Source organism: Athene noctua, chromosome 30 (assembly GCF_965140245.1).
Source record: "Athene noctua chromosome 30, bAthNoc1.hap1.1, whole genome shotgun sequence".
In the NCBI taxonomy this organism is placed as follows: Eukaryota; Metazoa; Chordata; class Aves; order Strigiformes; family Strigidae; genus Athene; species Athene noctua.
In genome coordinates, this window is record NC_134066.1 from 1,233,622 (window position 1) to 1,261,320 (window position 27,699).

At 63.3% G+C, this 27,699-nt stretch overlaps 2 protein-coding genes across 2 annotated transcripts in view; one reads left to right on the plus strand and one right to left on the minus strand.

The window, feature by feature from the left end:
• Nucleotides 1–27,699, minus strand: part of LOC141971824 (uncharacterized) — a 165,479-nt gene that overhangs the window by 52,497 nt on the left and 85,283 nt on the right. The window lies entirely within an intron of this gene.
• COL2A1 (collagen type II alpha 1 chain) lies at nucleotides 4,065–26,152 on the plus strand. Its single transcript, XM_074929496.1, has 54 exons — nucleotides 4,065–4,190; nucleotides 6,396–6,596; nucleotides 8,154–8,170; nucleotides 8,471–8,503; nucleotides 8,636–8,668; nucleotides 8,788–8,841; nucleotides 8,984–9,085; nucleotides 9,180–9,257; nucleotides 9,432–9,476; nucleotides 9,565–9,618; nucleotides 9,725–9,778; nucleotides 9,908–9,961; nucleotides 10,063–10,116; nucleotides 10,234–10,287; nucleotides 10,692–10,736; nucleotides 10,847–10,900; nucleotides 11,025–11,069; nucleotides 11,200–11,253; nucleotides 11,364–11,462; nucleotides 11,572–11,616; nucleotides 12,720–12,818; nucleotides 13,602–13,655; nucleotides 14,111–14,218; nucleotides 14,311–14,364; nucleotides 14,473–14,571; nucleotides 16,430–16,483; nucleotides 16,586–16,684; nucleotides 16,774–16,827; nucleotides 16,972–17,025; nucleotides 17,290–17,343; nucleotides 17,462–17,515; nucleotides 17,640–17,684; nucleotides 18,005–18,103; nucleotides 18,220–18,327; nucleotides 18,408–18,461; nucleotides 18,568–18,621; nucleotides 18,710–18,763; nucleotides 18,867–18,920; nucleotides 18,998–19,105; nucleotides 19,230–19,283; nucleotides 19,375–19,428; nucleotides 20,293–20,454; nucleotides 20,592–20,699; nucleotides 21,139–21,246; nucleotides 21,489–21,542; nucleotides 21,635–21,742; nucleotides 22,257–22,310; nucleotides 22,403–22,510; nucleotides 22,677–22,730; nucleotides 22,882–22,989; nucleotides 23,077–23,365; nucleotides 23,489–23,676; nucleotides 24,070–24,312; nucleotides 25,431–26,152. The coding sequence occupies exons 1-54, from the start codon at nucleotides 4,106–4,108 to the stop codon at nucleotides 25,575–25,577; spliced, it is 4,458 nt and encodes a 1,485-aa protein (XP_074785597.1). The 5' UTR covers nucleotides 4,065–4,105; the 3' UTR covers nucleotides 25,578–26,152.

Consider the following 27,699-nt stretch of genomic DNA (forward strand, 5'->3'; position numbering starts at 1 on the left):
TCTTGGCTGGTGGCATCAGGGAAGGGACAATCCCCTTTGCTGGTGGCGTCAAGGTGGGGACAATCTCTTGGCTGATGGCATCAGGGAAGGGACAGTCCCCTTTGCTGGTGGCGTCAAGGTGGGGACAATCTCTTGGCTGATGGCATCAGGGAAGGGACAGTCCCCTTTGCTGGTGGCATCAAGGTGGGGACAATCTTTTGGCTGATGGCATCAGGGGACGGACAGTCCCCTTTGCTGGTGGCATCAAGGTGGGGACAATATCTTGGCTGGTGACATCAGGGAGGGACAATCCCCATGGCTGGTGGCACCAAGGCAGGATGGTGGCATCAAGCTGGGAAGAACATCCTGGCTGGTGTCATCAGGGTGGTGACAGTGTCCCCAGCACCCACCATCACAGTGAGGACATTCCCCAGGTGGGTGACATTGGGGTGGGGACAAACCCCCGGGGTGGGGACATCCCTATTGGGCTGCGGCATCAGGGCAGGGACATCCCCACCCGACGGCAGCTCGGGCCTCGTGGTGGCGATGCCGGTGACGATGGTGACGGCGGCGTTGGTGACAGTGACGATGGTGACGGTGGCGGCGGCGCCCCCGGGGCGGGCAGAGTTAAGGCCGGGCGCTCTCATTCCTTCCACTCCCGCCACGGCGAATTCCTGAGCTGACTTGGATGTTCCCTGCGATTCCCTGATCGTCTTTCCAGAGCCCAAAACGGGGGAAAAACGGGAAAGCGCCCGGAGATGGGATTTGGAAAAATGGGGCATAAAACCCAAAAAGGATGGAATTGGGGTTTTTTTTGGGGGGGTGGGGTGGTCAGGGCTATGTAGTGAGGTTTGGGTGAAAAAAATCCCAATTTTGGGCCACCTGCCCCGGCTGGGCGACGCCTCGACGCCTGCTGGGGCCGGGAGATCCGGTGGGATCCACACGGAGCCCCCACTCCTTTGGGTGTTTTTTTGGGGGGGGTGAAAGAGACCCCAAAATATGTGCCCCCCCCTTCTTCTCCCTCCCCGTGCCCCTCACCCAGACTCGAGGCGCAGGGGGGGGATGCTCCATCCATCACCCTCCTCCGCCGGGCTCTGCCACGCCGGGGAGCGGCCGGTGATGGCGGTGACCCCCCAAAAAGCGGGGAGGGGCCGGGGGGGGGCGGCCATCGCGTTGTTATTTACTCCCAGCCCCGTTTTCCAGTGGAAAGCGTCGGCCGGAGCCAGGCCCTGGCCCCGCTCCCGGGTGTGATCCCCAGCCAGCGCCGGCCGCCGCCAAGGGCTGAGCGCGGCTCCTCCACCTGCCCGGCGGTGGGACCCCCCCAAACCCCTTCCCGCCCCCCAGGATGCAGCAGGGAGTGGGATTTGCTCCCCTTTACCAACTGGGGAAACTGAGGCACGGGGGGGGGGGAACACAGAGCAGAGCAGGAGCAAATAACGGGGAGGGGGGGGGGGTGTGTGTCACCCATCACCTGCGGAGCATTTTGGGGTGCAGAAGCGGAAGAGGGGTGCAAAGTAAATTGCGGGGGGGTGGTGGTGTGGTTTGCTCACTGCGGGGGGGTTCAGCTGGAGCTGCCGCCGTCCCAGCGACAGCCCCCGGAGTTATTTTTGGCCGAGCGTGCCGGTGCCCCGCGGCAGCGCCGGTAACACACGGGCTTTGTCCACGGCGGCCTCCTGGGAGGCTCCGGGGCAGTGGGGAGGATTTGGGGGGGCTGGGGAGGGTCTGGGGGGGCTGGGGAGGATTTGGGGGGGCTGGGGAGGGTCTGGGGGGGATTGGGGGGGGAATGGGAAGGAGCTGGGGGGGTTCGGCTGCAGCAGGGATGCCCTGTGGCTGCAGGGCGAGGGGTTGGCCTCAACCACTGGCCCTCCCCAGGTCCAGCCTGCCCTGTCCCCTGTCCGTCTGTCCGTCTGTCCATCCATCCATCCATCCGTCCATCCATCCATCCATCCATCCGTCCGTCCGTCCGTCCGTCCATCCGTCCGTCCGTCCCTCCCTCCCTGTCCCCCCCCAGCCCCCTCCCTCCCTGGTTACATCCTGACCTGGTCCTGTCCCCTCCCCAGCTCCGATCTTCCCCAACCAGACCAGGGACTGCACCACCCCCCCCAAAAAAAAACCAACCCTTCCCAGTGCCCCCCCCCCCCCCCCACGCAGCCCCCAGGGCAGGATGGAGCCCCCCCCCTTCCCCCCTCCCCCCCCAATCATTGACCCCCAGATCTATGAACCCCCAACATCACACTCCCCCCAAACCCCCCCCCCTCCCCATTTATTTTCACGGGGGATTTGTGACTGATGGGTGGGGACCCCCCCCTTGATAGGGACACCCCCCCCTTGTCAGGGAACCCCCACCCAGCAGCTGGGGGGCGCGGGGGGGGGGTCCGGCAGGGCCTGGGCCAAGCAGCCTGGAGCTGCTGGGGGGGGGGGGGCCCAAAGCCCTTTTAAAGGCCGGGACAGGCCCCCACCATCACCTGACTGCACCCAGCGCCCTCCCCGTTTTGGGGGGGGGGGGCTGGCAGAGGTGGGATGTCGTGTCCCCCCCCTCATTTGCTTCAGACCCCAGATGTCACCAACCGGGGGGGGGAAGCTGCTTTGCCCATCCCCAGCCGCCCCCCCCCCCCCCCCCCCCCCCCCCGAGCACAGCGGCCAGGCAGAGCCGGGGTGTGGACGTGGCGGGGGGGGGGGAGGGGGGCAAGCCCCCCACTTTGGAGCTCGGTCCTGGGTTGGGAAATGTGTCTGTGTGTGTGTGTCCCCCCCCCCAGATCCCCCTGAAAAGTCCCCACTGTACACCACCCCCCCTGAGCCCCTTCCCTAGGGCGGGGGAAGCCGGGGGGGGGGGTGAGGGGGTTTGGGAGGGGTCAGGCTGTGTCCTGCCCCCCCCCTCCTCCTTGCACCCCCCTGTTTTGGGGGGGGTTGATGATCCTGGGCCAGTTCCAGGCAGAGAAATGATTTGGGGGGGGGGGCTACGTTGTGCTGGGGGTGATATCCTGTGTGCCCCCCCCAAATCCCCAGAAATGGGGGGGCAGAATGAATGGGGGGGGGGGATTGGGGCAGAGATGGGGGGGCTGCAGGGTGGGGGAGCTGAAAGGGGGCTGGAGCAGGGACCGGGGGGGGGCCCGGGGGGTGGGAAGGAGAATTGGGGCAGGGACTGGGGGTAGGGGGCAGATACCCCCGAGGGTTTTGGCACCCCTGTGTGTGTATTTGGGGGGGGGGGGGAATTTCAACTTCTCCAGGACCCCGGGGGGGGGGGGGGTGTCAGTCTCCTTCAGGGAACCCCGGAATGGGGTGGGGGGTGGGGGGTGAGGTATCAGCTCCCCAGGATGGAGGGGGGGGGTGTCAGTCCCCCGGGGTGAAATGGGGGGTCTCAGTCTTCCCAGGACCACCAGAATGAAGTGTGTGGGGGGGGTGTCTCAGCCCCAGGGACCCCCCCGGGAGGGGGAACTCAGTCCCCGGGATGTGAAGGAATGGGGAGGGGGGGGGGGGTCGGTCTCAGCTCCCCGGGACCCCCAAGACGGAATGAGATGGGAGGGGCGGGGGGTCTCCATCTCCGCAAGACCCCCAGAATGGAGTGGGGGGGATGTGTCTCAGCTTTTAGGGCCCCCCCCCCCGTGAGGGTGAAATCAGCCTCCCGCGGGACCGACACATCCCGGGGGACCGAGGAGGAGCCGAAGGAACGGCGGGGGGGGGGGGTGTCGCGTCTCAGACCCCCCCCAGGGACGGCATGAGCCGAGACGGGGGGGGTGTCTCAGTCTTCCCGAGCCCCCCAGGATGGAAGAGGGGGGGTGTCACAAACTCCCACACCCCCCCCCCGGGATGTAATTTGGGGAGGGGGGGGCACACACACCCCCCCCGACCTCCGCACCTCCCCGCAGCCGGGCCGGGGGCAGCCCCGGGGGTGGCGGTGATGGGGGGGGGGGGGTAGAGCCCCGTGTGTGTTTGTGTGTGCCCCCCCCTCCTTCCCCTCTCCCTCCCGCCCTCCCTGGCCGCCGGTGCCGTCCCGGAGGAGGGTCGGGGGGGCCGTCCCGGCTCGGGTTACACGGCCCGGGGGGCCGCGCCGGGACTTATACGCGGCTGCGGGGCGGTGCGGGCACTGCTCGGCCCGACGCACGGTGAGGGGCTCCGCCGCCTCGCCATGCCCGGCCGCCGCCCGCTCCCCCTCGCCGCCGGCCTCGCCATCCTCTGCCTCGTCGCCGTCGCCGCGCAGGACCGAGACCTCCGTGAGTACCGACCCCCCCCCGCCCCGTCCCGTCCCGTCCCGGGACCCCCTGGGCGAGCGGAGCTCCGGGATGGCGGAAAAGAGAACGGGGGGGGGGAGTGTGTGTGTGTGTGTGTGTGTGTGTGTGTGTGTGTTCGTGGGGAGGGGGACAGCGTGGGGACACGGGGGACAGCGTGGCACAGAGGGGGACAGCGTGGGATGGGGGGGAGGGCGTGGGATGGAGGGGGGGGGGGAAAGTTTAGAGGTAGTTGGGGGGCTGTGGTTGAGGGGGACACTGGGGGACAGCACAGAGAGGGGGACAGCGTGGGGACACTGGGGACAGCGTGGGATGGAGGGGGGAGAGTTTAAAGGTAGTTGAGGGGAGCGGTGTGGGTTGAGAGGGACACTGGGGGACAGCACGGGGGGGGGACACTGGGGGACAGCGTGGGATAGAGGGGGACAGTGTGGGGACACTGGGGGACAGCGTGGGATAGAGGGGACAGCGTGGGATAGAGGGGGACAGTGTGGGGACACTGGGGGACAGCGTGGGATAGAGGGGGACAGTGTGGGATGGAAGGGGAAAGTTTAAAGGTAGTGGGGGGGCGGTGTGGGTTGGGGGGACACTGGGGGACAGCACGAGGAGAGTGGGGGACAGGGAGGGACAGTGTGGGGACACTGGGGGACAGTGTGGGATAGAGGGGGGAGAGTGTGGGATGGAAGGGGAAAGTTTTAGGGTGATGGGGGGCACAGCCTGGGATGGGGGGGGTGGGCAGAGACTGGGGGACAGCGTGGGACAGGGAGGGACAGCGGGAGACACTGGGGGACAGCACGAGGAGAGTGGGGGACGCCGTGGGGACACTGGGGGACAGCGGGAGACACTGGGGGACAGCGTGGGATGGTGGGGTGTGGGATGGAGGGGGCAAGTTTAAGGATAGTGGGGAGGACACTGGGGGATGTGAGGGGCAGTGTGGGACACGGGGGGACACTGGGGGACAGGCTGGGACACGGGGGGACAGTGTAAGGGCAGTGGGGGACAGCCTGGGACAGGGGGGGACGGCTTGGGATGTTGGGGGACAGCATTAGGACCGTGGGTACAGATGGGACAGTGGGGTGCAGCTCGGGGACAGCAGGTTACAGTGTGGGGACAGGGGGGGACAGCCTGGGGACATGGGGTGCACCCTGGGCTAGCAGGGAGCAGCCCGGGGACGGGGGAGGGGGCAGCTTGGGGACAGCAGGGTCCAGCCTGAGACATGGGGTCCCCTTGGGGACACTGGGTGCAGCTGGGGACAGGGGTTCCAGCCTGAGGACACTGAGGTCCAGCCCTGGGGTACATCCTGGGGGTGATGGGGCAGAGCCCAGGGACCTTGGGGACTGGTTTGGGGACACTGGGGACACCAGAGCATCTCCTGGGGATCCTGGGGCACGTCCTGGGGACCCTGGGGACATTTCCTGCGGCCACCGCAGCACATCCCAGGTCCCTGGGGACACCAGGGCACATCCCAGGGACACCTGGGGACACTGGGGTGCAGCTTGGGGACACCGGGACACACCTCAGGGACCTTGAGGCCCCTCTGGAGACCCTGGGGTGCAGCCTGGGGACACCCGGGCACCTCGAAGGGACCCTGGGGTGCAGCTTGGGTGCTCCTGAAGACCTTGGGGTACATCCTGGGGACACCGGGACATATCCCAGGGACCTTGAGGCCCCTCTGGAGAGCCTGGGGTGCAGCCTGGGGACACTGGGACACATCCCAGGGACCCTGGGGCAACTCGGGGGGGACCTGCGAGACACCAGCCCCCCCCCCCGTCCAAGACCCCGGGCCCCCTGGAGAGGTGCAGGGGCTGTGGGGACACCCTGAGCACCCCCGAGGCAGGGGGACACCCAGTGCCATCGGGAGGGGGGGGGGGGACAACGACAACACCCCCTTGCTGCAGCCTGAGCCACCACCCTGCTGCTCCGGGACCCCCAGGAGGTGTGTGTGGGGGGCCTCCCTCCTCCTCCCCCCAAATTAAGGGGGGATTTGTCAAGGGGGGGGGTGTGGGGGGGTGTGTGTGCCACCACCTCCATCATGGGTGACTGCGGCGTCCTGCCACCCTCACCAGGGATGGAAGGGAAAGGCGGGGGGGTGATACCATCCCTATTTCCCCCCCCTCCCCATCCCTGCCATACTTCCCCCGTCCCCCCCCTCCCGCCCCGTCCCCCTCCACTGCCCCCCGCTTCTCCCCACAGCCGCGGCAGGCAGCTGCCTGCAGGACGGGCAGAGCTATAGCGATAAGGACGTCTGGAAGCCGGAGCCGTGCCGTATCTGCGTGTGCGACACGGGGACCGTCCTCTGCGACGAAATCATCTGCGAGGAGCTGCGGGACTGTCCCAGCCCCGAAATCCCCTTCGGAGAGTGCTGCCCCATATGCCCCACTGACCAGCCCAGCGGTTGTAATTTATTTATTTCCCTCTTTTCATTAATAAATAAATTACCCGGCCATGGATGGGCTTTAAAAGGGGGGAACATCCATGGGGACCCCCCAGGGAAAAGGCAACTGACTCCCCTTCCTCTCCTCTCCCTTCCACAGGGGTGTAAAAAATTAAAAAAATCAGCCCAAGGTGGAAAAATTATTATTTTTTAACCCCAAATGGCAGCTGGTTCTACCCCGAAATCCCCCTCAGTCCCGCTGAGCAGCCCAGCGGTTGTAATTTATTTATTTCCCTCTTTTCATTAATAAATAAATTACCTGGCCATGGATGGGCTTTAAAAGGGGGGAACATCCATGGGGACCCCCCCAGGGAAAAGGCAACTGACTCCCCTTCCTCTCCTCTCCCTTCCCCAGGGGTGTAAAAAATTAAAAAAATCAGCCCAAGGTGGAAAAATTATTTTTTTTTAACCCCAAATGGCAGCTGGTTCTACCCCGAAATCCCCCTCAGTCCCGCTGAGCAGCCCAGCGGTTGTAATTTATTTATTTCCCTCTTTTCATTAATAAATAAATTACCTGGCCATGGATGGGCTTTAAAAGGGGGGAAACATCCATGGGGACCCCCCAGGGAAAAGGCAACTGACTCCCCTTCCTCTCCTCTCCCTTCCCCAGGGGTGTAAAAAATTAAAAAAATCAGCCCAAGGTGGAAAAATTATTATTTTTTAACCCCAAATGGCAGCTGGTTCTACCCCGAAATCCCCCTCAGTCCCGCTGAGCAGCCCAGCGGTTGTAATTTATTTATTTCCCTCTTTTCATTAATAAATAAATTACCCGGCCATGGATGGGCTTTAAAAGGGGGGAAACATCCATGGGGACCCCCCAGGGAAAAGGCAACTGACTCCCCTTCCTCTCCTCTCCCTTCCCCAGGGGTGTAAAAAATTAAAAAAATCAGCCCAAGGTGGAAAAATTATTATTTTTTAACCCCAAATGGCAGCTGGGTTCAAAGCCTGGAGGGTTTTGGGGTGTTTTGATAGAAAATCGGTTGAAAGCAGATGGGTTTGGGGTGCAGGGGGTGATGCTGGGGAGACCGTGGTCATGGACACCCCCCCCCCCCCGCAAAGCATCCTGGCAAAGGGACATTTAAATGGGGTTTCCATCCCCAAAACTCTGCGAATTCACCCCGAATGATGGAAAAGTGACCCCCCCCCCGGAAGAGCCGTGACCCCAAAACCCCCAAACTCCCAAAGTTGCCTTTTTTTAACCCTTCCCTGCCCCCTCTGCGGGGGGGGGGGGGGGTGAAGGGTTGAGCATCTGCCCAGCTGTGCCCCCCCCCCCCCCGCAACCCACGCTCCCACATGCTGACCCCTGCTTCCCCCCCCCCCCCCGCCACCCTGCTTCGGGGGAGCCCCCGCGCTCCTGTGCCCCCCGGTTTGGCCCCACAGCCCCCCCCCAGGAGCATCACCCCCCCCCCCAGGGCGGGGACAGAGGCACCTCGTGTTCCACCCCCCACCCCCACCCCCCACCCCCCCCGCAGCCCATCTCTTCTCTAATTTCTCTTTATTTTTTTTTCTTCCAACAGGGCAACCTGGCCCCAAGGTGAGACTGGTGGGTGGGTGTCCCCCCCCCCATTCCACAGTCCCAAAATTCTGTTTTTTTCCCCCAAAATGGCGCGGGGGGGGGGGGGGGGAGCTTAAGGCAGGACCCCTGAGCATCTGCATGGGGCGAGCAGCTCTGGGGTTGTCACCTTCCAAGGGGGGGGGTTGTCACTTCCCAAGGGGGTTTGTCACCTCCTGGGAGGTTGTTAACTCTTGGGGGGGGGTTTATCACTGGGAGGGGGGGGCAGAAATTTAGGGGGGGGGGTGTCATTTGGCTCACACCCCCCCCTTTGCCTTGCAGGGGCAGAAGGGTGAACCCGGTGACATTAAAGATGTAAGTGTAAGGCGTGTGCTGGGGAACCCCCAAAATGGGGGGGCCCTGCCGTCGAGGGGGGGATCTGGGGCAGCGGGGGGGGGGTCCCCACCTACATTCCTCTCACCTTGTGTGTGTCCCCCCCCCCAACAGGTCGTAGGACCCCGAGGGCCTCCGGGACCGCAGGTGGGAGCGTTTCTCCGGGCGCATTGTTGGAATATTTGTGGGAGGGGGTTGGGGGGGGGTGTGGGGGGATTGAGGGGGGGCTGCGGGGAAATGCTGACCCCCCCCCTCCCCTCCTGCAGGGCCCGGCAGGTGAGCAGGGCCAGCGAGGGGACCGCGGGGAGAAGGGGGAGAAGGTAAGACTGTACCCCCCCCTCCCCAAACACCCCCCCCCCCCCCCAACCCTGGCAGTGGTGGGGGGCTGCAGAGAACTGTCACACTCACCACATGGATGCCCCCCCCCCCCCTCCCCATTTTTTCTCCCTGCCCCCCCCTCAGGGTGCTCCCGGCCCCCGGGGCAGGGATGGAGAACCCGGCACCCCTGGAAATCCCGGCCCCCCTGGCCCCCCCGGACCTCCTGGCCCCCCTGGCCTTGGTGGGGTGAGTATCAGGGTTGGTTTGGGTTTTTTTTTTTTTGGGGTGAAACAAGGGGGTTTTGGGGTGACCGCAGCGCTCAGCCCCCTTCCCCCTGCAGAACTTCGCGGCTCAGATGGCGGGGGGCTTCGACGAGAAGGCTGGAGGCGCACAGATGGGCGTCATGCAGGGACCCATGGTAAGGAGGAGCGCCCCCCCCCCCCTTCAACACCCCCCCCCGGGTCTGGGGACACCCCCACCCCAGGGGGGACACTGGGGACTGTCCCCGTTTTGGGGGGACCCCGCTAGTTTGGCAGGTGATGGGGAGGGGGTGACCACATTGTTGTCTCCCCCCCCCCCCCCCCCTCCTCAGGGCCCCATGGGACCTCGTGGCCCCCCCGGACCTTCTGGTGCTCCCGTAAGTACCCCCCCCCCACCCCCCCAACCTCCCCCCCGCCAATCTCGGGGGGCACCCCCCCCCGCTGATGTCACCGGCTCCTTTCCAGGGTCCCCAAGGATTTCAAGGCAACCCCGGCGAGCCCGGCGAGCCCGGCGCTGCTGTGAGTGTCCCCCCCCATCCTCCGCCCCCCCCCCCTCCCAAAACCAGTCCTTCCCCAGTTTGGGGACCAGTTCCCGCTCACCCTCTGCCCCCTTTGTCCCCTTTAGGGTCCGATGGGTCCCCGGGGACCTCCGGGACCTCCTGGGAAACCCGGTGATGACGTGAGTCCCTTGTCACCCCGGCTGAGGACGGGCAGCTCGTTGCAGCAGTGGCCCCAGCCAGAGGCCAAAGGGTGATTTTATTTCCCCCCCCCTCACCCCCCCATGCCCCCCTCCTCCATCTCCCTGCAGGGCGAGACTGGCAAACCCGGCAAATCCGGCGAGCGTGGCCCCCCCGGCCCCCAGGTAACACCCCCTGACCCCCCCCCAATGCACCCCCCCCAAAACGGGGACCCCCGTGTCCCCCCCCCTCACCCCCAACCCCCTTTCTCTCCGCTGGCTCACAGGGTGCTCGTGGCTTCCCCGGGACCCCCGGTCTCCCCGGAGTGAAAGGTCACCGGGTAAGTGTCTGTGTCCCCCCCCCTTTGCACCCGCAGTGTCCCCCCATCACCTGGTGGCACAGAGGGTGACATTCCCCCCCCCCCCCCCCCCCCCGCCCCCCATTTCTCTGTCCCCAGGGCTACCCCGGTTTGGACGGTGCCAAAGGAGAGGCCGGAGCTCCTGGAGCCAAGGTGAGTGTTGGGTGACCGTGGCCTTGGGGTGTCAGGGTGACCGTCCCCGTGTCATTGGGGTGTCAGGGTGACTGTCCCGGTGTCACTGGGGTGTCAGGGTGACCGTCCCCGTGTCATTGGGGTGTCAGGGTGACTGTCCTGGTGTCCTTGGGGTGTCAGAGTGACCGTCCCCGTGTCATTGGGGTGTCAGGGTGACAGTCCTGTGGCATTGGGGTGTCAGAGTGACCGTCCCCGTGTCATTGGGGTGTCAGGGTGACAGTCCTGTGGCATTGGGGTGTCAGAGTGACCGTCCCCGTGTCATTGGGGTGTCAGGGTGACAGTCCTGTGGCATTGGGGTGTCAGGGTGACCGTCCCCGTGGCCTCGGGGCTGCACACCGGGACTCACCCTCTGCCCTTCCCCACAGGGTGAATCCGGCTCCCCCGGCGAGAACGGCTCCCCCGGCCCCATGGTGAGTCTCTGGGCTGGGAAAGGGGAAACTGAGGCACGGGGGGGGAGTGTGGGGGGGTGGGTGGGGGGCACCACAGAGCCTGACCCATCACCGTGTCCCCCCCCCTCTAGGGTCCCCGCGGGCTGCCCGGTGAGCGAGGACGTCCCGGCCCCTCCGGCGCTGCGGTGAGTGTGACGCTGCCCGGGTCCCCGGTGGCACCCTGGTGGCACCCTGGTGGCACCCCGGTGTCAGGGGGTCCCCCGGCCCCCCGCGGTGCCCCCCGTGACTCCCACCGCCGTCTCCCCCCAGGGTGCTCGTGGCAACGATGGTCTCCCCGGCCCGGCCGGACCCCCGGTAAGCAAAGGGCTGCTTGGCCCCTTCCCGTGCTGCCGGACCCCGTGTCACCCCATTGCGGGGGGGACAACGGGGTCCCCTGGGCCCCCCCCGAAGCTTGGCCAGACCCTCACATTCTTCTCACCCCCAGGGACCTGTCGGCCCGGCCGGAGCCCCCGGCTTCCCCGGCGCCCCCGGCTCAAAGGTGAGGGGGAAGGGGCTGCTCCCAGCGGGGGAAACTGAGGCACGGCACCGGCTGCCCCCCCACACACACCCCCCCCCGCCCCCGCCTCACCCCGTCTTTCCTCCCTCCAGGGTGAAGCTGGTCCCACCGGCGCTCGGGGGCCTGAGGGTGCCCAGGGCCCCCGCGGTGAATCCGGCACCCCCGGCTCTCCCGGCCCCGCCGGCGCCCCCGTAAGTGCCAGCACTTTTTTTTGGGGGGGTGGGGGTGTCATCCTCTGCTTGGCAGTGGGGAAACTGAGGCACGGGGAGCAGAGCCGGGCTGAGCCGTGTCTTGTTTTAGGGGAACCCCGGGACTGACGGAATCCCCGGCGCGAAGGGCTCGGCGGTGAGTGCGGCTGGAGATGGGGACGGGGTGTCAGAGCCCCTCGGGGGGCACGGGGGGGGGCACGGGGCTGAGGAGGGGGCTGGTGTGGGGCAGGGGAGGGGCTGCTGAGGGCTGAGCTGGGATTTGGGGACACGTGGGGACCCCGGGGGATGTGGGAGGATGCTGGGGGGAGTGGAGGATGCGGGATGTGGAGGGATGAGGGGTGCTGGGGGACACTGGGGGGTGCTGGGGGTTGTGGGGTGCATGTGGGACATTGGGACGTGGGGGGGTGTGGGGATGCTGGGGGACACTGGGGATGCTGGAGGACACTGGGGGGTGCTGGGGGTTGTGGGGTGCATGTGGGACATTGGGACGTGGGGGGGTGTGGGGATGCTGGGGGACACTGGGGATGCTGGAGGACACTGGGGGGTGCTGGGGATTGTGGGGTGCATGTGGGACATGGGGACGTGTGGGGATGCCGGGGGACACTGGGGGGGTTTCTGGGGGACACGGGATGCTGGGGGGTGCTGGGTGTTGTGGGATGCATGTGGGACATGGGGATGTGGCGATGCTGGGGGACACTGGGAGGGATGCTGGGGGACGCTGGGAGGGATGCTGGGGGACTCTGGGGGGGATGCTGGGGGACACTGGGAGGGTTTCTGGGGGACACTGGGGATGCTGGGGGGTGCTGGGTGTTGTGGGATGCATGTGGGACATGGGGATATGGGGATGCTGGGGGACGCTGGGGGGGATGCTGGGGGACACTGGGAGGGATGCTGGGGGACGCTGGGGGGGATGCTGGGGGACACTGGGAGGGTTTCTGGGGGACACTGGGGATGCTGGGGGGTGCTGGGTGTTGTGGGATGCATGTGACATGGGGATGTGGGGATGCTGGGGGACACTGGAGATGCTGGGGGACACTGGGGGGGATGCTGGGGGACGCTGAGGATGCTGGGGGACATTTTGGGGACACGGGGTTGCTGGGGACACTGTGGGACACGAGGTGCTGGGGACACGGGGACGCTGGGGGAGGCGGGAGGACACAGGGGACACGGGTCCACGAGGGGACACGGGGCCGTGGGGGGGGACACGGTCCGTGCGTGACCCCCGCCGCCTGCCCGCAGGGTGCCCCCGGCATCGCCGGCGCCCCCGGATTCCCCGGCCCCCGCGGCCCGCCCGGGCCCCAGGGTGCCACCGGCCCGCTGGGACCCAAGGGACAGACGGTAAGAGCCCCCCGAGAGCCCCCCGAGAGGGGGACCGAGGCCATGGCCACGCCCACTTCCCCATGCCCACGCCCACAACCGACTCGCTCCACCCACTCTGTGACTTGCCCCGCCCATTCCGCCACAGGCCACGCCCCCATTCACCAAGCTCTTGCGGGTCCCCGCCCCGGTCGCCCTTGGGTCACTCCCTGGTCACCCGGTCCTGGTCACCAAGGGGCCACCGGGGGTGGGGATGGGCTGGGGACAGGGAGGGGACAGGGAGGGGACAGGTAAGAGGATGGAGACGGGGATGAGGAAGGGGATGGGGACGAGGATGACGATGGGGACAGGGACAGGGTTGGGGTTGGGGTCAGGAATGAGGACAGGAGTGGGGGAGGAGAAAGGGGATGGGGACAGGAATGGGGGAGGGACAGGAGGGGGGTCGGGGATGAGGATGTCACGGAAAAGGAGACAGGGATGGGGGGGACAAAGATGGGGTGGGCTTGGGGACAAGGATGGGAACAGGAATGGGGCATGGGAATGAAGATGGGGACAGGATGGGGAGGGGGACAGGGAGAGGGACAGGATGGGGACAGGGATGGGGACATGACAAGGACAGGATGGGGACAAAGATGGGGACAGGATGGGGACAGGGAAAGGACAGGGACAGGTATGGGGACATGACAGGGACAGGATGGGGCCAGGCCCTGGCGCAGGGCGCGGGGCCGGGGGCAGCCGTGGGGACACCGTGGGGACACCGTGGGGACACCGCGGCCCCGTCCCCCACCGCCCTCTCCTCCGCAGGGAGAACCCGGCATCGCCGGCTTCAAGGGCGAGCAGGGACCGAAGGGCGAGATGGTGAGTCCGGGGGGTGGTGGCAGTGGGGGGGGGGGGGGGGGGTGTGGGGTGTGTGTGCCCCCCCCACACCCCCCCCGCAGCTGGGGGTCCATCCCCAGCCCCTCGCTCCCCATCCGGAGCGTCTCATCGGCGTCTAACGAACCTCTTCCCCTAACGAGGCCCCTCGAGGGGCAGCGTCCCCCCTCCCGCGGGGGGAACAATAGCCGCTGTGTTCGTGTGTGTGTCCCCCCCCCGCGCTGGGGACATTCCCCCCTCGCTTCATTAACCAGCCTCAATGCCCCGGCCCGGAGCCCCGCCGCGGTGGCCGCCGAGCCCCGGCGCCGGCGGGACACGCGGCACCCCTGGGGTCCGTGATTTATTGGGGGGGGGGATGCAGGCAGGGCCCCCCCTGCCCTCCCAGGCGCATCGTGGGGGGAGGAAGGCTTCGTGTAACCCCTTTTGCTCCTCTTCCTCAGGGCCCCGCAGGACCCCAAGGTGCCCCCGGGCCGGCTGGTGAGGAAGGCAAGAGAGGAGCTCGTGGTGAACCCGGTGCTGCCGGGCCTGTGGGACCACCTGGAGAGAGGGTGTGTGGCCCCCCCGTGCCCCCCGCCCCCCCCAGTGAGGTGCTGCTCCCCCTTCTGACTTCACTCCTCCTCCTCCTCCTCTTCCTCCACAGGGTGCTCCCGGCAATCGCGGCTTCCCCGGGCAGGACGGGCTGGCTGGACCCAAGGTGGGATGTCGGGGTCATGGGTAGGGGGGTGTCCAGAGGGGGTGAACACCCCTTGAACCCCCAAACTCACCCCTTTCCCCCCCCGCACCCCCCTCCTGCCCCACACAGGGTGCTCCGGGCGAGCGCGGCCCCGCCGGCCTCGCGGGGCCCAAGGGAGCCACCGGTGACCCCGGACGCCCCGGAGAGCCCGGGCTGCCCGGAGCCAGGGTAAGAGCCGGGGGGGTCCCATCCTGCACCCCCACGGGGGGCAGAGGGCGAGGGGGGGCTGTCTGGGGCGGGGGGGGGCGCCCCTCTGCGCTGGGGAGAGGGCGGCTGGGGCAGGAGCATGTGGGGACAGTGGTGACACTGGTGGGACCTGCTGGGGGCAGCGAGGAGGGTCTTTGGGGTCGATAAGGTGCTTTTGGGGTCAGTTAAGGAGCTTTTGGGGTCAGTTGAAGCGCTTTTGGGGTCGATAGGGTGCTTTTGGGGTCAATGATGTGCTTTTGGGGTCAGTTGAGGCGCTTTTGGGGTCGATGAGGTGCTTTTGGGGTCAATGATGTGCTTTTGGGGTCGATAAGGCGCTTTTGGGGTCAGTTAAGGCGCTTTTGGGGTCAGTTGAGGCGCTTTTGGGGTCAATGATGTGCTTTTGGGATCAGTTGAGGCGCTTTTGGGGTCAGTTGAGGCGCTTTTGGGGTCAATAAAGGTGCCTTTGGCGTTGATAAGGTGCTTTTGGGGTCGATAAGGTGCTTTTGGGGTCAATGATGTGCTTTTGGGGTCGATAAGGAGATTTTGGGGTCAATAAGGTGCTTTTAGGGTCAGTTAAGGCACTTTTGGGGTCGGTTAAGGTATCTTTGGGGTCAATTAAGGTATTTTTGGGGTCAGCAAGGTGGGTTTAGGTAAGGTGCTTTTGGGTTTAGCCAAGATGCTCTTTGGGGTTGGTTCAGTTGCTCTTTGGTACTAATTAAGATGTTCTTCGGTGCTAATTAAGATGCTCGTTGGTGCTAATTAAGGAATTCTTTGCAATAAGATGCTCACTGGGGTGAGTTAAGACGCCCTTTGCTAATTAAGATGGTCTTCAGGGTTATCAAAGATGCTTTTGGGGTTAGCGAAGATGCAATCTGGGGCCAGCCAAGATGGTTTTGTGGTTGGTGAAGGTGGATTTGGGGTTAGCAAAGCTGCTCTGTGGTGATAATTAAAGTTTTTGGGGTTGGCTGGGATGTATTTGGGGTTAGCAAAGATACTCCCTGGGGTTAAGATGCTCTTTGGGGTTCAGATCCTTTCTTGGTGCTACTTAAGATGCTTTTTGGGGTTCAGATTCTCGGTGCTAATTAAGATGCTTTTTGGGGGTTCAGATCCTTTCTCGGTGCTAATTAAGATGCTCTTTGGGGTTCAGATTCTTTCTTGGTGCTACTTAAGAGGATTTTTGGGGTTCAGATCCTTTCTTGGTGCTATTTAAGATGTTTTGGGGGTTCAGATCCTTTCTCGGTGCTAATTAAGATGCTCTTTGGGGTTCGGATCCTTTCTTGGTGCTACTTAAGATGTTTTGGGGGTTCAGATCCTTTCTTGGTGCTACTTAAGATGTTTTTTGGGGTTCAGATCCTTTCTCAGTGCTAATTAAGATGCTCTTTGGGGTTCAGATCCTTTCTTGGTGCTAATTAAGATGTTCTTTGGGGTTCGGATCCTTTCTTGGTGCTACTTAAGATGTTTTGGGGGTTCAGATCCTTTCTTGGTGCTACTTAAGATGTTTTTTGGGGTTCAGATCCTTTCTCAGTGCTAATTAAGATGCTTTTGGGGGTTCAGATCCTTTCTTGGTGCTAATTAAGATGTTTTGGGGTTCAGTTCCTTTCTCGGTGCTAATTAAGATGCTCTTCGGGGTTAGATAAGATGCGTTTGAGGTTGGCAAAGTTGCCTTTCGGGGTGCAAGTGCTCTTTGCGGTGAGCGAAGATGCTTTTTGGGGTTAGGCACCGTGGGGTTAGGCAGACCCCAGTGCCTCCTCTCTCACCAGCAGTGGGGAGCTGCCCAGTGTCCCCCCACCTCGGGGCCGGCCACCGCAGCCCCCCCCCCAACTCCTTCCCTCCGCCGCAGGGTCTCACCGGCCGCCCAGGCGACGCTGGTCCTCAAGGCAAAGTCGGCCCAACTGTAAGTGACGCTCTGCTGGGGGGGGAAAGGGGGTTGGCGGGGGGTCAGGGGGGACAGCGGGGCCTGGCGGGGTCCCCAACTGATGTCCCCCTCCCCTTTAAGGGTGCTCCCGGCGAGGACGGCCGTCCCGGCCCCCCCGGCCCGCAGGGTGCTCGCGGCCAGCCCGGTGTGATGGGTTTCCCCGGTCCCAAAGGTGCAAATGTGAGTATTGACCGATTTTCACCCAAAACGGGGCCGCAGCCCGGGCGCGGAGCCCATCACCGTCCCCTCTGTCCTCTCTCCCTCTCTAGGGCGAGCCTGGAAAAGCCGGTGAGAAGGGACTCCCCGGTGCCCCGGGGCTGCGGGTAAGTTGTTTCCACATGTTGGGGTTACTGATCACAGTCCCCTCGAGCACGTGGAGTCTCGGGGTGGGGAAACTGAGGCACGGGGCAGCGGGGGCTGCAGCACCGTGCCCGGGGCTCAGCGATGGGTTTTTTTCTCCTCCGTAGGGTCTTCCTGGCAAGGACGGCGAGACGGGAGCTGCCGGCCCCCCGGGTCCTGCCGTGAGTGTCACACCGGGGCCAAAACCCACTTGAAATGGGGGGGTTGGGGATTGTAGCCCCCCCCCCCCCAGATCTGCATAGAGGAGCACCCCGGGGATGGAGCCTCCGCGCTCCCCGGCTTTTGTGGTGTTGGGGTGTGGGTATTTGGGGATCCTCCGCTCCCCCCCCCGCCGCCATAATTCTGGCTCTGCCCAAAATCTTGGGGTGGGTGAAGCCCAAACCCCGAGAGGTTTCGGGGTCCGTCACCCCCCGTCCTTCCCGCAGGGTCCCGCGGGTGAGAGAGGAGAACAAGGAGCCCCCGGTCCCTCCGGCTTCCAGGTGAGCACATGGATGTGGGGGGGTTTGGGGTGACGCTCGGGGATGACCCCAAGGCCCCGTTCCCTGGCGGGGGGGTCTCGCTGTCACCGTGCTAACACTGCTGCTTCCCCCCTCCCAGGGGCTGCCCGGGCCCCCAGGTCCCCCCGGAGAGAGCGGCAAACCCGGAGATCAGGTGAGACCCCGTTTTTCCCTCCTCTCGGGCATCCCCCAGCTGCAAAGGTGGGGGGTCAGGACCCCTGGCAGCCCCCAGGGGTGACCCCCAACTCTTTATTTTTTTTTTTTCCCCCTCACCGCAGGGTGTTCCCGGAGAAGCCGGTGCCCCCGGTCTCGTCGGTCCCAGAGTAAGTAGCACCCATCCTCCTCCTGGCTGTGGGGGAGCAGGACACCTCTCCCCATCCCGTGGGAGGTTTTGGGGGGCTCGAGGTGGTTGGTGGAGTCTGGTCACCCCCATCCAGGGCCATCAGCTCCCCCCGCTGCTCCCTGGCTCAACCTCCACTGCAGCCCGTCCCCTCTCCTCCCAGTACATCCCAGTCCCTTCTGGGCGCTGGGGGATGGATGCTCTGCCCTCCATCCTTGGGGACATCCATACAAAAAGGACGTTGTGACCCTCACCGTGGCCCCGTGGCTTCTTCCTAACCCTGTGTGTGTCCCCCCCCCCCAGGGTGAACGTGGCTTCCCCGGCGAACGTGGCTCTCCTGGCGCACAAGGGCTGCAAGGTCCCCGCGGGCTCCCCGGCACACCGGGCACCGACGGACCCAAGGTGGGTGCCAAGGGGCGGGGACTCGGTGCCACCAGTGGAGCTGTGACACTGGGGGTCAATGTGGGGCTGGGAGGGGGGGTTGGCACCCCAATAACTCCACTTTCACTCTGCTTTAGGGTGCAACCGGACCGGCCGGCCCCAACGGCGCCCAGGGTCCCCCGGGGCTTCAGGGAATGCCCGGTGAGAGAGGAGCCGCCGGCATCGCCGGGCCCAAGGGAGACCGGGTAAGTGGATGGGGGCTGGGGGTGTCTTGAGTGGCGTCAGGTCTCAGCTCGGCTCACACCACCTTCATCTCGCCCCGCAGGGAGACGTCGGAGAGAAGGGCCCCGAGGGAGCCCCCGGAAAGGACGGCGCACGCGTAAGTGGGATGGGGACACGGCGGGAGGGGGGTGGCCGGTGAGGGATGCTTGAGGTGGCCTCACCCTCACCCTCACCCTCATCCTCACCCTTCTCTCCTCCCGTAGGGTCTGACAGGTCCCATCGGTCCCCCCGGCCCCGCTGGCCCCAACGGCGAGAAGGTGAGAGCCCAGGAAGCCCCTCGGCTGCTCCCGACTGAGGGAGGTGTCACCCCCAACCCCCCCAAACTCTCCATCGTTTCCTTTCCAGGGTGAATCTGGCCCTCCCGGTCCATCCGGCGCTGCCGGCGCCCGCGGTGCCCCCGTAAGTGCCGTCCCCCCACAGCCCTTCCCTGGGTGCTGGCGGTGCCACCGCTGGCCCCGCTCCCCCCGTCCCCCCTCATTTAACTCCCGTCTGTCCCCCGCAGGGCGAGCGCGGTGAACCTGGTGCCCCCGGTCCCGCCGGATTTGCCGGCCCCCCGGTGAGTATTTGGCCCCGTTCCCCCCGGCACGGGTCCAGCGTCGGCTCAACCCGCTCACGGTGGCCGTTTCCCCGCAGGGTGCCGACGGGCAACCTGGTGCCAAAGGTGAACAAGGCGAGCCCGGGCAGAAGGGTGACGCCGGCGCTCCCGGTCCCCAAGGTCCCTCCGGCGCACCTGGCCCGCAGGTGGGTGCAGCCGGGACACCCCGAAACGGGGGGTGAACCCCACGGGGGTCCCTATCCCCAGGAAATTTGGGGCGAGTTGCAGCTCCCCCGGCACGTTTGTAACCCGTTTTCCTCTTCTTCCCAGGGTCCAACTGGTGTAACTGGTCCCAAAGGAGCCCGGGGTGCTCAGGGCCCCCCTGTGAGTATGGGGGGGGGTGGGCTGTGGGAGGGGGGGTGCTGGGGGGAGCGCGGGGCAGCATCTGAGCCGCCTTTCTCCTCTCCTTCCCCAGGGAGCCACCGGATTCCCCGGCGCCGCTGGCCGTGTGGGACCACCCGGCCCTAACGTGAGTCAGGGGTAGCCGGGATTGTTTAGGGGCAACCAGGATCTCTCTGGGGCTACTGGGATTGCGCGAGGGCAGCTGGGATCACTTGGGAGCAACTGGGATTGTTCAGGAGCAGCTGGGATCAATTGCTTGAGGGTAGCCAGGATCATTTGGGATCAGCCAGGATTGCTTAGGGGCAGCTGGGAACTCTTGGGGGCTACTGGGATGGCTTAAGGGCAGCCGGGATCACTTGGGAGCAGCCAGGATCTCCTGGGGGGCTGCTGGGATCTCCTGGGGGGCTACTGGGATCACTTGGGATCAGCCAGGATCTCCTGGGGGGCTGCTGGGATCTCCTGGGTGATTACTGGGATCACTTGGGATCAGCCGGGATCTCCTGGGGGGCTGCTGGGATCTCCTGGGGGGTTACTGGGATCATTTGGGAGCATCTGGGATCAGTCAGGGGGCTGCTGGGATCTCCTGGGGGGTGACTGGGATCACTTGGGAGCAGCCAGGATCTCCTGGGGGGCTGCTGGGATCTCCTGGGGGGTGACTGGGATCACTTGGGAGCAGCCAGGATCTCCTGGGGGCTGCTGGGATCTCCTGGGGGGCTACTGGGATCGCGCGGAGCAGGTGGGATCGCTCACCCCCGAGTTGGGGGGCTCAGGTGATGCTGCTCACCCCATGCTGGGGCCCAAGCAGCGAAGGGTCCCCGACCTAAAGAGCCCCTGGGTGACACCGGGTGCCTCGTCAGCCCATAAAAAGGGGAATTTCTGAGGGTCTTTGAGCGCAGGAGCCGACCCGGAGCCCTGAGCAGCACCAGGATGCAGGTGACAAAGGTGGAAAAGCCGCCTCCATTCACACCAACTCCATCTTCTCCCCCCACAGGGTAACCCAGGCCCCCCCGGTCCTCCCGGCTCTGCTGGCAAAGATGGTCCCAAGGGTGCTCGTGGCGACGCCGGGCCCCCGGGCCGTGCCGGTGACCCCGGTCTCCAAGGCCCTGCCGGTCCCCCCGGTGAGAAAGGTGAACCTGGCGAGGACGGCCCTGCGGTACGTTTGGGTTTTTTTGGGACACACACACACACACACACACACACACACACACACCCCCCTCCCTCTATGCTCATTTGGTGCAGTGCCACCACCCCGCTGGGTCTGACCCCCCCGCCACCTCTGCCTCCCCACAGGGTCCTGATGGTCCCCCCGGTCCCCAAGGTTTGGCAGGACAACGCGGCATTGTCGGTCTGCCCGGTCAGCGCGGTGAGAGAGGCTTCCCCGGGCTGCCGGGGCCATCGGTGAGTCGTCACCCCCCCGGGCTCAGCCCCTTCACCCCCCCTGTGTCCAACGGTGGCATCACCCCCCCCTTCCCCACCAAGAGCTGTCGGAGCGGCCAAGCTTGGCTTTGCCGAGCTCAGCACCAAGAACTCGGGTGCTTTGAAGCAGCTCAGAGGCTGCTGAAGCCCCAGGGGGCTGCAACGAGCTGGTCATGGGGCCACCAGCCCCGCTGGGTGCACCCCAGGGACCCCAATCCTGCTCTGGGGGGGGATTTGCAGCACTACCAGGAGCCACCGGTGGCATCGGGGCTGCGCAATAACCAGAGGTTTTTTGGGCAGAGGGGTCTGGCAGCCTTAAAATGAAGCAAGAGCCAGGTGAAGGGCTCCCCTGGGATCTCTCCTGCTCAAGCCTGTTGGATTGTGGGGTTTTTTGTTTTTAATTTTTTCCCCTTTCATTTAGGGCGAACCTGGGAAACAAGGAGCACCCGGCTCTGCAGGCGACCGCGGCCCCCCCGGCCCCGTGGGTCCCCCCGGTTTGACGGGTCCTGCCGGTGAACCTGGGCGTGAGGTAGGCAGCACCGGGGCGGGCGGGGAGGGGGCGAAGCGGGACGGTGCCTCCGTCCGTGCCGGGCTCGGGATCATCCCGGTACAAGCGGCAGCGCCGGGATGGCCGATCCCACAGCCGGAGAGCCCCGCGCCGCAACCCGGCTCTCAGCGTCTGCTTCACCGTTGGCTTTTTGCTTTGAAAGAGGAGTTTGCACGTGCCCTGCTCCATCCCAGGGACTTAATTTCTCCTCTTTTTCCTCCCAGGGTAACCCCGGTTCCGACGGACCCCCGGGCAGGGACGGCGCAGCCGGTGTGAAGGTGAGCTCCCCCGCGCGCTCCCCCCGGCGCTCGCTGTCCGTGTGGCCTCTCGTCAATCCCGCGGGTCTCACCGTCCCCTTGTCTCGGCGCAGGGCGATCGCGGTGAGACTGGTCCCGTGGGTGCCCCCGGTGCTCCCGGTGCCCCCGGTGCTCCCGGCCCCGTCGGTCCCACTGGCAAACAAGGAGACAGAGGCGAGACGGTGAGTGACAACACGTCGGCGAAGGAAACGCCTCGTTGGGTTTGAGGTCTTGTTAGGGGAGATGGGAACCACCCCGAGCGCAGATAAATGAAGACGTAGCAGTGGCCCCCGTGGGTGCAATTAGCTACTCGGAGTAATTGGGAGAGCCAGGCGGGTGCCGTTAGCGGCTGTCAGTAATTCAGCGGTGCCCCGAGTGCCGTTAGCGGCTCCGAGCATCTTCCTGAGGATTCATGAGCGCCAAGAGCCCAGTTCGGGCTTTGCCGCCGCACAAGCGCTGCCCGGGGAGCTGTAAGCACCGGGAGGCTGAACCGGGGAAAATCTGCCAGCGGATTTATTTGTGAGGATCGTTACTCGGCGCTGATGCTCCGTCTGGGAGTATTTAACGGTGCCGCTTGGTGCTGGCAGCTGCCGATCTTGGGGCTGTGAGTGGGGCAGCTCACAGGCAGTGGGGCCGGTTTGGCCACCCCTAAAGGCACGGGGCACCCTTTTGACTCGCCTTTTTTCCTCTCCCCAGGGTGCACAAGGTCCCATGGGTCCCTCCGGGCCTGCTGGTGCTCGAGGCATGCCGGTGAGTGAGGCCGGGCCCGTTGGGGCGTCCCGGGGTGTGTTGGGTGGGGGTCTGTCACCCTGAGCCTGACACGTCCCCTTCTCCCCTTCCAGGGTCCCCAAGGACCTCGCGGTGACAAGGGTGAGACGGGAGAAGCTGGAGAGAGAGGCCTGAAGGGTCACCGTGGCTTCACCGGGCTGCAGGGTCTTCCCGGACCACCCGTAAGTGTTGGTTTTGGGGCGCCAGCGCTCAGCCCCTCCCCATCTCGCCGCGGAGCTGGATGCGGCTCCCTCAGAGCCCCGAGCCCGTGCGAAGGCTTTGCTAGGGTTGAGCATCCCCTGATGGCAGACGTGGCGCTCCAACCATCCCCCCTCGCTTCCTCCTCAGGGTCCCTCTGGAGATCAAGGTGCTGCTGGTCCCGCGGGTCCCTCTGGCCCCAGGGTAAGTCCTGCCCGTGGCATCTGGGGGGATTTGGGGCTCCATTCTCGAGCCCCCCCACCCCAACCTGGGTCACCTGCCGGAGCTAAAAGCTCCCCAGCACTTTCCCTGCCTTCTTGCAATGACCCCCCCACAACTTTGGGGTCTCTTCTAGGGTCCCCCCGGCCCCGTCGGCCCCTCTGGCAAAGACGGCTCCAACGGCATGCCCGGCCCCATCGGTCCCCCTGGCCCCCGTGGACGAAGCGGTGAACCAGGTCCTGCTGTGAGTACAAACACTGTCGAGGGCAGAGAAATGGGGGATCCAGCTCGCAGAGCCACCCATCAGAATCGCATCTTCTTCCTCCCGTAGGGTCCTCCCGGAAACCCAGGTCCCCCCGGTCCTCCCGGCCCCCCCGGCACCGGCATCGACATGTCGGCTTTCGCCGGCCTGGGTCAGACGGAGAAGGGTCCCGACCCCATCCGCTACATGCGGGCGGACGAGGCCGCCGGCAGCCTGCGGCAGCACGACGTCGAGGTGGACGCCACGCTCAAGTCCCTCAACAACCAGATCGAGAGCATCCGCAGCCCCGAGGGTTCCAAGAAGAACCCAGCCAGGACCTGCCGTGACATCAAGCTTTGCCATCCTGAGTGGAAGAGCGGTGAGAGCCTCCATCCCTGCCTCCTCCTCCTCTCCTGTCCCTCTCCCCCAAGAGGTCCACGATGCTCTTTGCTCCAACCTCCAAAAATTCACGTTCACACACCGTTTGTCCTCCCTGCTGCAGGCGACTACTGGATCGACCCGAACCAAGGCTGCACCTTGGACGCCATCAAAGTTTTCTGCAACATGGAGACGGGCGAGACCTGCGTCTACCCCAACCCCAGCAGCATCCCCAAGAAGAACTGGTGGACCAGCAAGACCAAAGACAAGAAGCACGTCTGGTTCGCAGAGACCATTAACGGCGGTTTCCACGTAAGCGTCGCGCTGGGCTGGTGCTGTGCACCGGGAGCGGGGAGGGAGGTTGGGCAGGGGAAGGTGTTGGGTGTCTTGTTGGAGGGTTGGGATGTTCTTCCTTGGGGTTATGTTGATGGATGTTGTACGATGGCTGTGGAGTCCCCATCCCTGGAGGGGTTGAAGAGTCGGGTTGACCCAGCGCTGAGGGATCTGGGGGAGTTGGGAACTGTCAGTGTTAGGTCAGTGGTTGGACTGGATGATCTTCAAGGTCTTTTCCAACCTAGATGATTCTGTGGGCTTTGATTTTTGCAGCCATGTGGGAATGTAAAGTATGGAAGTCCCCAAAACTGTGGCTGAAAAAAGGGTTGTTGTGACACCTGCAGGCTTTAACGTCTCGCCTCTTCCCTCCAGTTTAGCTACGGCGATGAAGACCTGGCTCCCAACACCGCCAACATCCAGATGACCTTCCTCCGCCTCCTGTCCACCGAAGGCTCCCAGAACGTCACTTACCACTGCAAGAACAGCATCGCCTACATGGACGAGGAGACGGGCAACCTGAAGAAAGCCATCCTCATCCAGGGCTCCAACGACGTGGAGATACGAGCAGAGGGCAACAGCAGGTTCACGTACAGCGTCCTGGAGGACGGTTGCACGGTGAGTCTGCGGGCACCTGCGAGAGGAAGACGTAGACAATGAGTTGGGGTTCAACCCCTGAGGTTGCTGTTGGTTTGGAGGGTTTGAGTGCTGTCCCCCGGGGCAGGGTTTTGGGGCCGCTCCTGTTTAACATCTTTATCGATGCTCTAGAGGAGGGGATCGAGTGCCCCCGCAGTCCGTTTGCAGATGACACCCAGCTGGGTGGGAGTGTTGATCTGCTCGAGGGTGGGGAGGCTCCGCAGAGAGACCTGGGCAGGCTGGAGCGCTGGGCTGAGCCCAACTGGGGGAGTTTCACTGAGGGCAAGTGCCGGGGGCAGCCCTTGGGCCACAGCAACCCCCAGCAGGGCTACAGGCCTGGGGAGGAGTGGCTGGAGAGCTGCCGGTCAGAGAGGGGCTGGGGGGTGAGAATGAGCCAGAGTGTGCCCAGGGGGCCAAGGAGGGCAATGGCATCCTGGCTTGTACCAGCCCTGGCGTGGCCACAGGGACAGGGGAGGGATCTGAGCCCTGGGCTCGGCACTGGGGAGGCCGCCCCTCGCTGAGGGGGTTCAGTTCTGGGCCCCTCACCCCAAAAAGGCCATTGAATGACTCGAGCGTGGCCAGAGAAGGGCAACGGAGCTGGGGCAGGGTCTGGAGCACAGGTCTGCTGGGGAGCGGCTGGGGGAACTGGGGGGGTTCAGTCTGGAGCAGAGGAGGCTGAGGGGAGACCTCCTGGCCCTCTGCAACTCCCTGCCAGGAGGGGGCAGAGAGGGGGGGTGAGTCTCTGGAGCCAAGGCCCCAGCGCCAGGCCCCGAGGGAATGGCCTCAAGCTGCCCAGGGCAGGGTCAGGCTGGCTCTGAGGAAGGATTTCTGTGCAGAAGGGGCTGTTGGGCGTTGGAATGGGCTGCCCAGGGCAGGGGGGAGTCCCCGGGATCCCTGGGGGGGTTGAAGAGTCGGGCTGAGCCAGCGCTGAGGGATCTGGGGCAGTTGGGGGGGGTCAGGGGGAGGGTCATGGTCAGGCTGGAGGAGCTTCAGGGGCTTTTCCAGCCCGGCTGATTCTGTGAAAAGGCGTATCATGGAATCCCAGAACAGCGATATGAGAGAACATGGAATAACACCCTTCCTCCTTGTTTTCTCCCCAGAAACACACTGGCAAATGGGGCAAGACAGTCATTGAGTACCGATCGCAGAAGACCTCGCGCCTGCCCATTGTAGATATTGCACCTATGGACATTGGTGGAGCCGATCAGGAGTTTGGCGTGGATATTGGCCCAGTCTGCTTCTTGTAAAAAGAATTGTTTTATTTGTGTGTTTGTTTGTTGTTGTTGGTTGTTGTTTTGGTTTTTTTTGTTTTGTTTGGTTTTGTTTTTTTTTTTAAATCCAGCCCAATACCGTAAAAAAAAAAAACTAAAAAAAAAAACCAACGAACCCCAAACCCACCTCAAGGACCTGAGAACTTTCCAATCACTCGTACAACTTCTGCACTGAATGGCTGCAACGACCCTGCGTCGGGGACCACCACCTCTTTCCAACGCCGTCTGGGCAGGCTCCGAAATTCAAAAAAAAAACCAAACCCCACGGTCTTATTTATTTATTCTCTTCCTGTAAGACCTATTTTTTAGGTCAGGTGGAGGTGGGAATCTAACTGGCAGGTACGATGGCCCTTCCCTGCAAAAGGGGAATCTCGCAAATCCAGGTATCACAAATCCCCTCCCGCCCCCAGCCCTCCCCCTGTGTATCACCAGCAGGAGTGCTAATGTATAATACAACAACAAAACAAAACAAAAAAAAATAATGGTGCTATTCTTGTAAAACAAGTCTGTATTTTTTAACATCAGTTGATATAAAAAAGAAAAAAAACTTTTGGTGGAAAGTACAAGTCAGTCTGAGCTTTGTTTTTGTTGCTCGTTGGTGTTTGCTGTGGTCCAATTCTTTTTTTCTTCATTTCTCAGCCACGATAAAGGAAGGTTTTGGGTCAAATTTCTGACTTTTCTGGGTTGAGGCTATCTCATGTTAAGGGAAAAAAAAACCCCAAAATGAATAAATCGCCAAAAAAAGCGAGGGGAAAACCATTTTAAGTGAAAAATCTTGAAACACCAGGAACCAACACCGCAGCCACGAGGTTTCTGTGACGGGATCTCTTGTCCCATTTGCACCCCAAAACAACTGGGGCGAGTGCTCAGGACACCAGTTAAATAAAACCAGTAAAACCAGTGGAGAGGGGGACGCCGAGCCCAATCCTCACACAAACCAGTATGACCACAGCCGGGGGCTGCCCTCCATCTCTCCTCCCCATGGAATTTGTCCCATTTTGTGCATGTAAAAAAAAAAAATATTCAGGAGAGTTTTTGCACACACTGACATCTTGTAAAGCAGCTGCACCTTTATGGTTTCATAAAAAGTTACATATGTAAATTCTTCTCTTAAACAGGCTTGCTAATTAGAGGAAAAGCCTCAGTAGTGGATTATATATATTTTTTTTTTATACTTTCTTAAAGAAAATGAGCCCACTGACCCCACAAGAGTTACAAGTGTGCTTGAATTTTGCGTGCAGGAGGCAACAGGCAGCTGCTGACTGGGGAGTTTATGAGTTGCATGACAGTGCTTTTGTTAAAAACCTCAGCTTTTGGGGTCCGTTGATAGCATGGGCACTGCAGTTTTTCATTAAGAGAAATTATGACTTTAAAGGAGTGAAAAAAAAAAAAGCCCTTTTAAAAAAAAAAAAAAAAGCTACTTTGGGGCCCTCATCTCAATTTTAAACGCTCACAGCTGGCAACGCAGCAGCAACGGCTCCTGCTAAAGCACCTGAGGCAGCTTCCACAGGGCTGGGAACTTAAAAAAAGAAATAACAAAAAACCCCAACCATTGGCAGAAGAAATTCATTAAAAAGGATTGGAGGATTAAGAAGGATTTTCAAAATAAAATGCCCTTTAAAAGGCCAAGTGCTTTGCCACATGACCCGGAGGGCATCCCTAATTATTAGTGCCCTGGCTCGCTGCACAACTCATTTGGGGCAAAGCTGCTGAGGTTCCTGCTGTGGGCACCCCCCAGAGCCCCCCCAGAATCACCCAGTTAGAAGCAACCCCCACGCAGCAGGCTGCTCTGGAGGAGAGGAGAGCGTGGGTGATGCCTGGGGTGGCAGACAATGGAATTTTGGGGAACGTGGGGGGGAGATGTGTCACCCCACAAAGAGAAAGCAGGAGGAGAGATGGGTAAAGAGCAAAGTTTTTAAGGAAGATGAGGAAATAGCAAAAAAGAAAGTTCAACTCATCATAAGTCAGGGGGTTTACGTAAAGTCGTGTGAGATGCTCGTGACAGATCACCAGGGACGGGGTAGGGTGAGGGTCACTGGGGAAGGGAGGCACTTTGTCACTCCCTGGTTGAATTTTTGGTCTTTGTTCCCCAAAAATC

What these genes read in the sequence shown, in the direction of transcription:
- COL2A1 (XM_074929496.1), top strand. Translation starts at nt 4,106, where the DNA reads ATGCCCGGCCGCCGCCCGCTCCCCCTCGCCGCCGGCCTCGCCATCCTC. An exon ending in CCGGGCCCAAGGGAGACCGG is followed by an intron (nt 18,328 to 18,407) that starts GTAAGTGGATGG and finishes CTCGCCCCGCAG; the next exon opens with GGAGACGTCGGAGAGAAGGG. An exon ending in CCGGATTTGCCGGCCCCCCG is followed by an intron (nt 18,921 to 18,997) that starts GTGAGTATTTGG and finishes GTTTCCCCGCAG; the next exon opens with GGTGCCGACGGGCAACCTGG.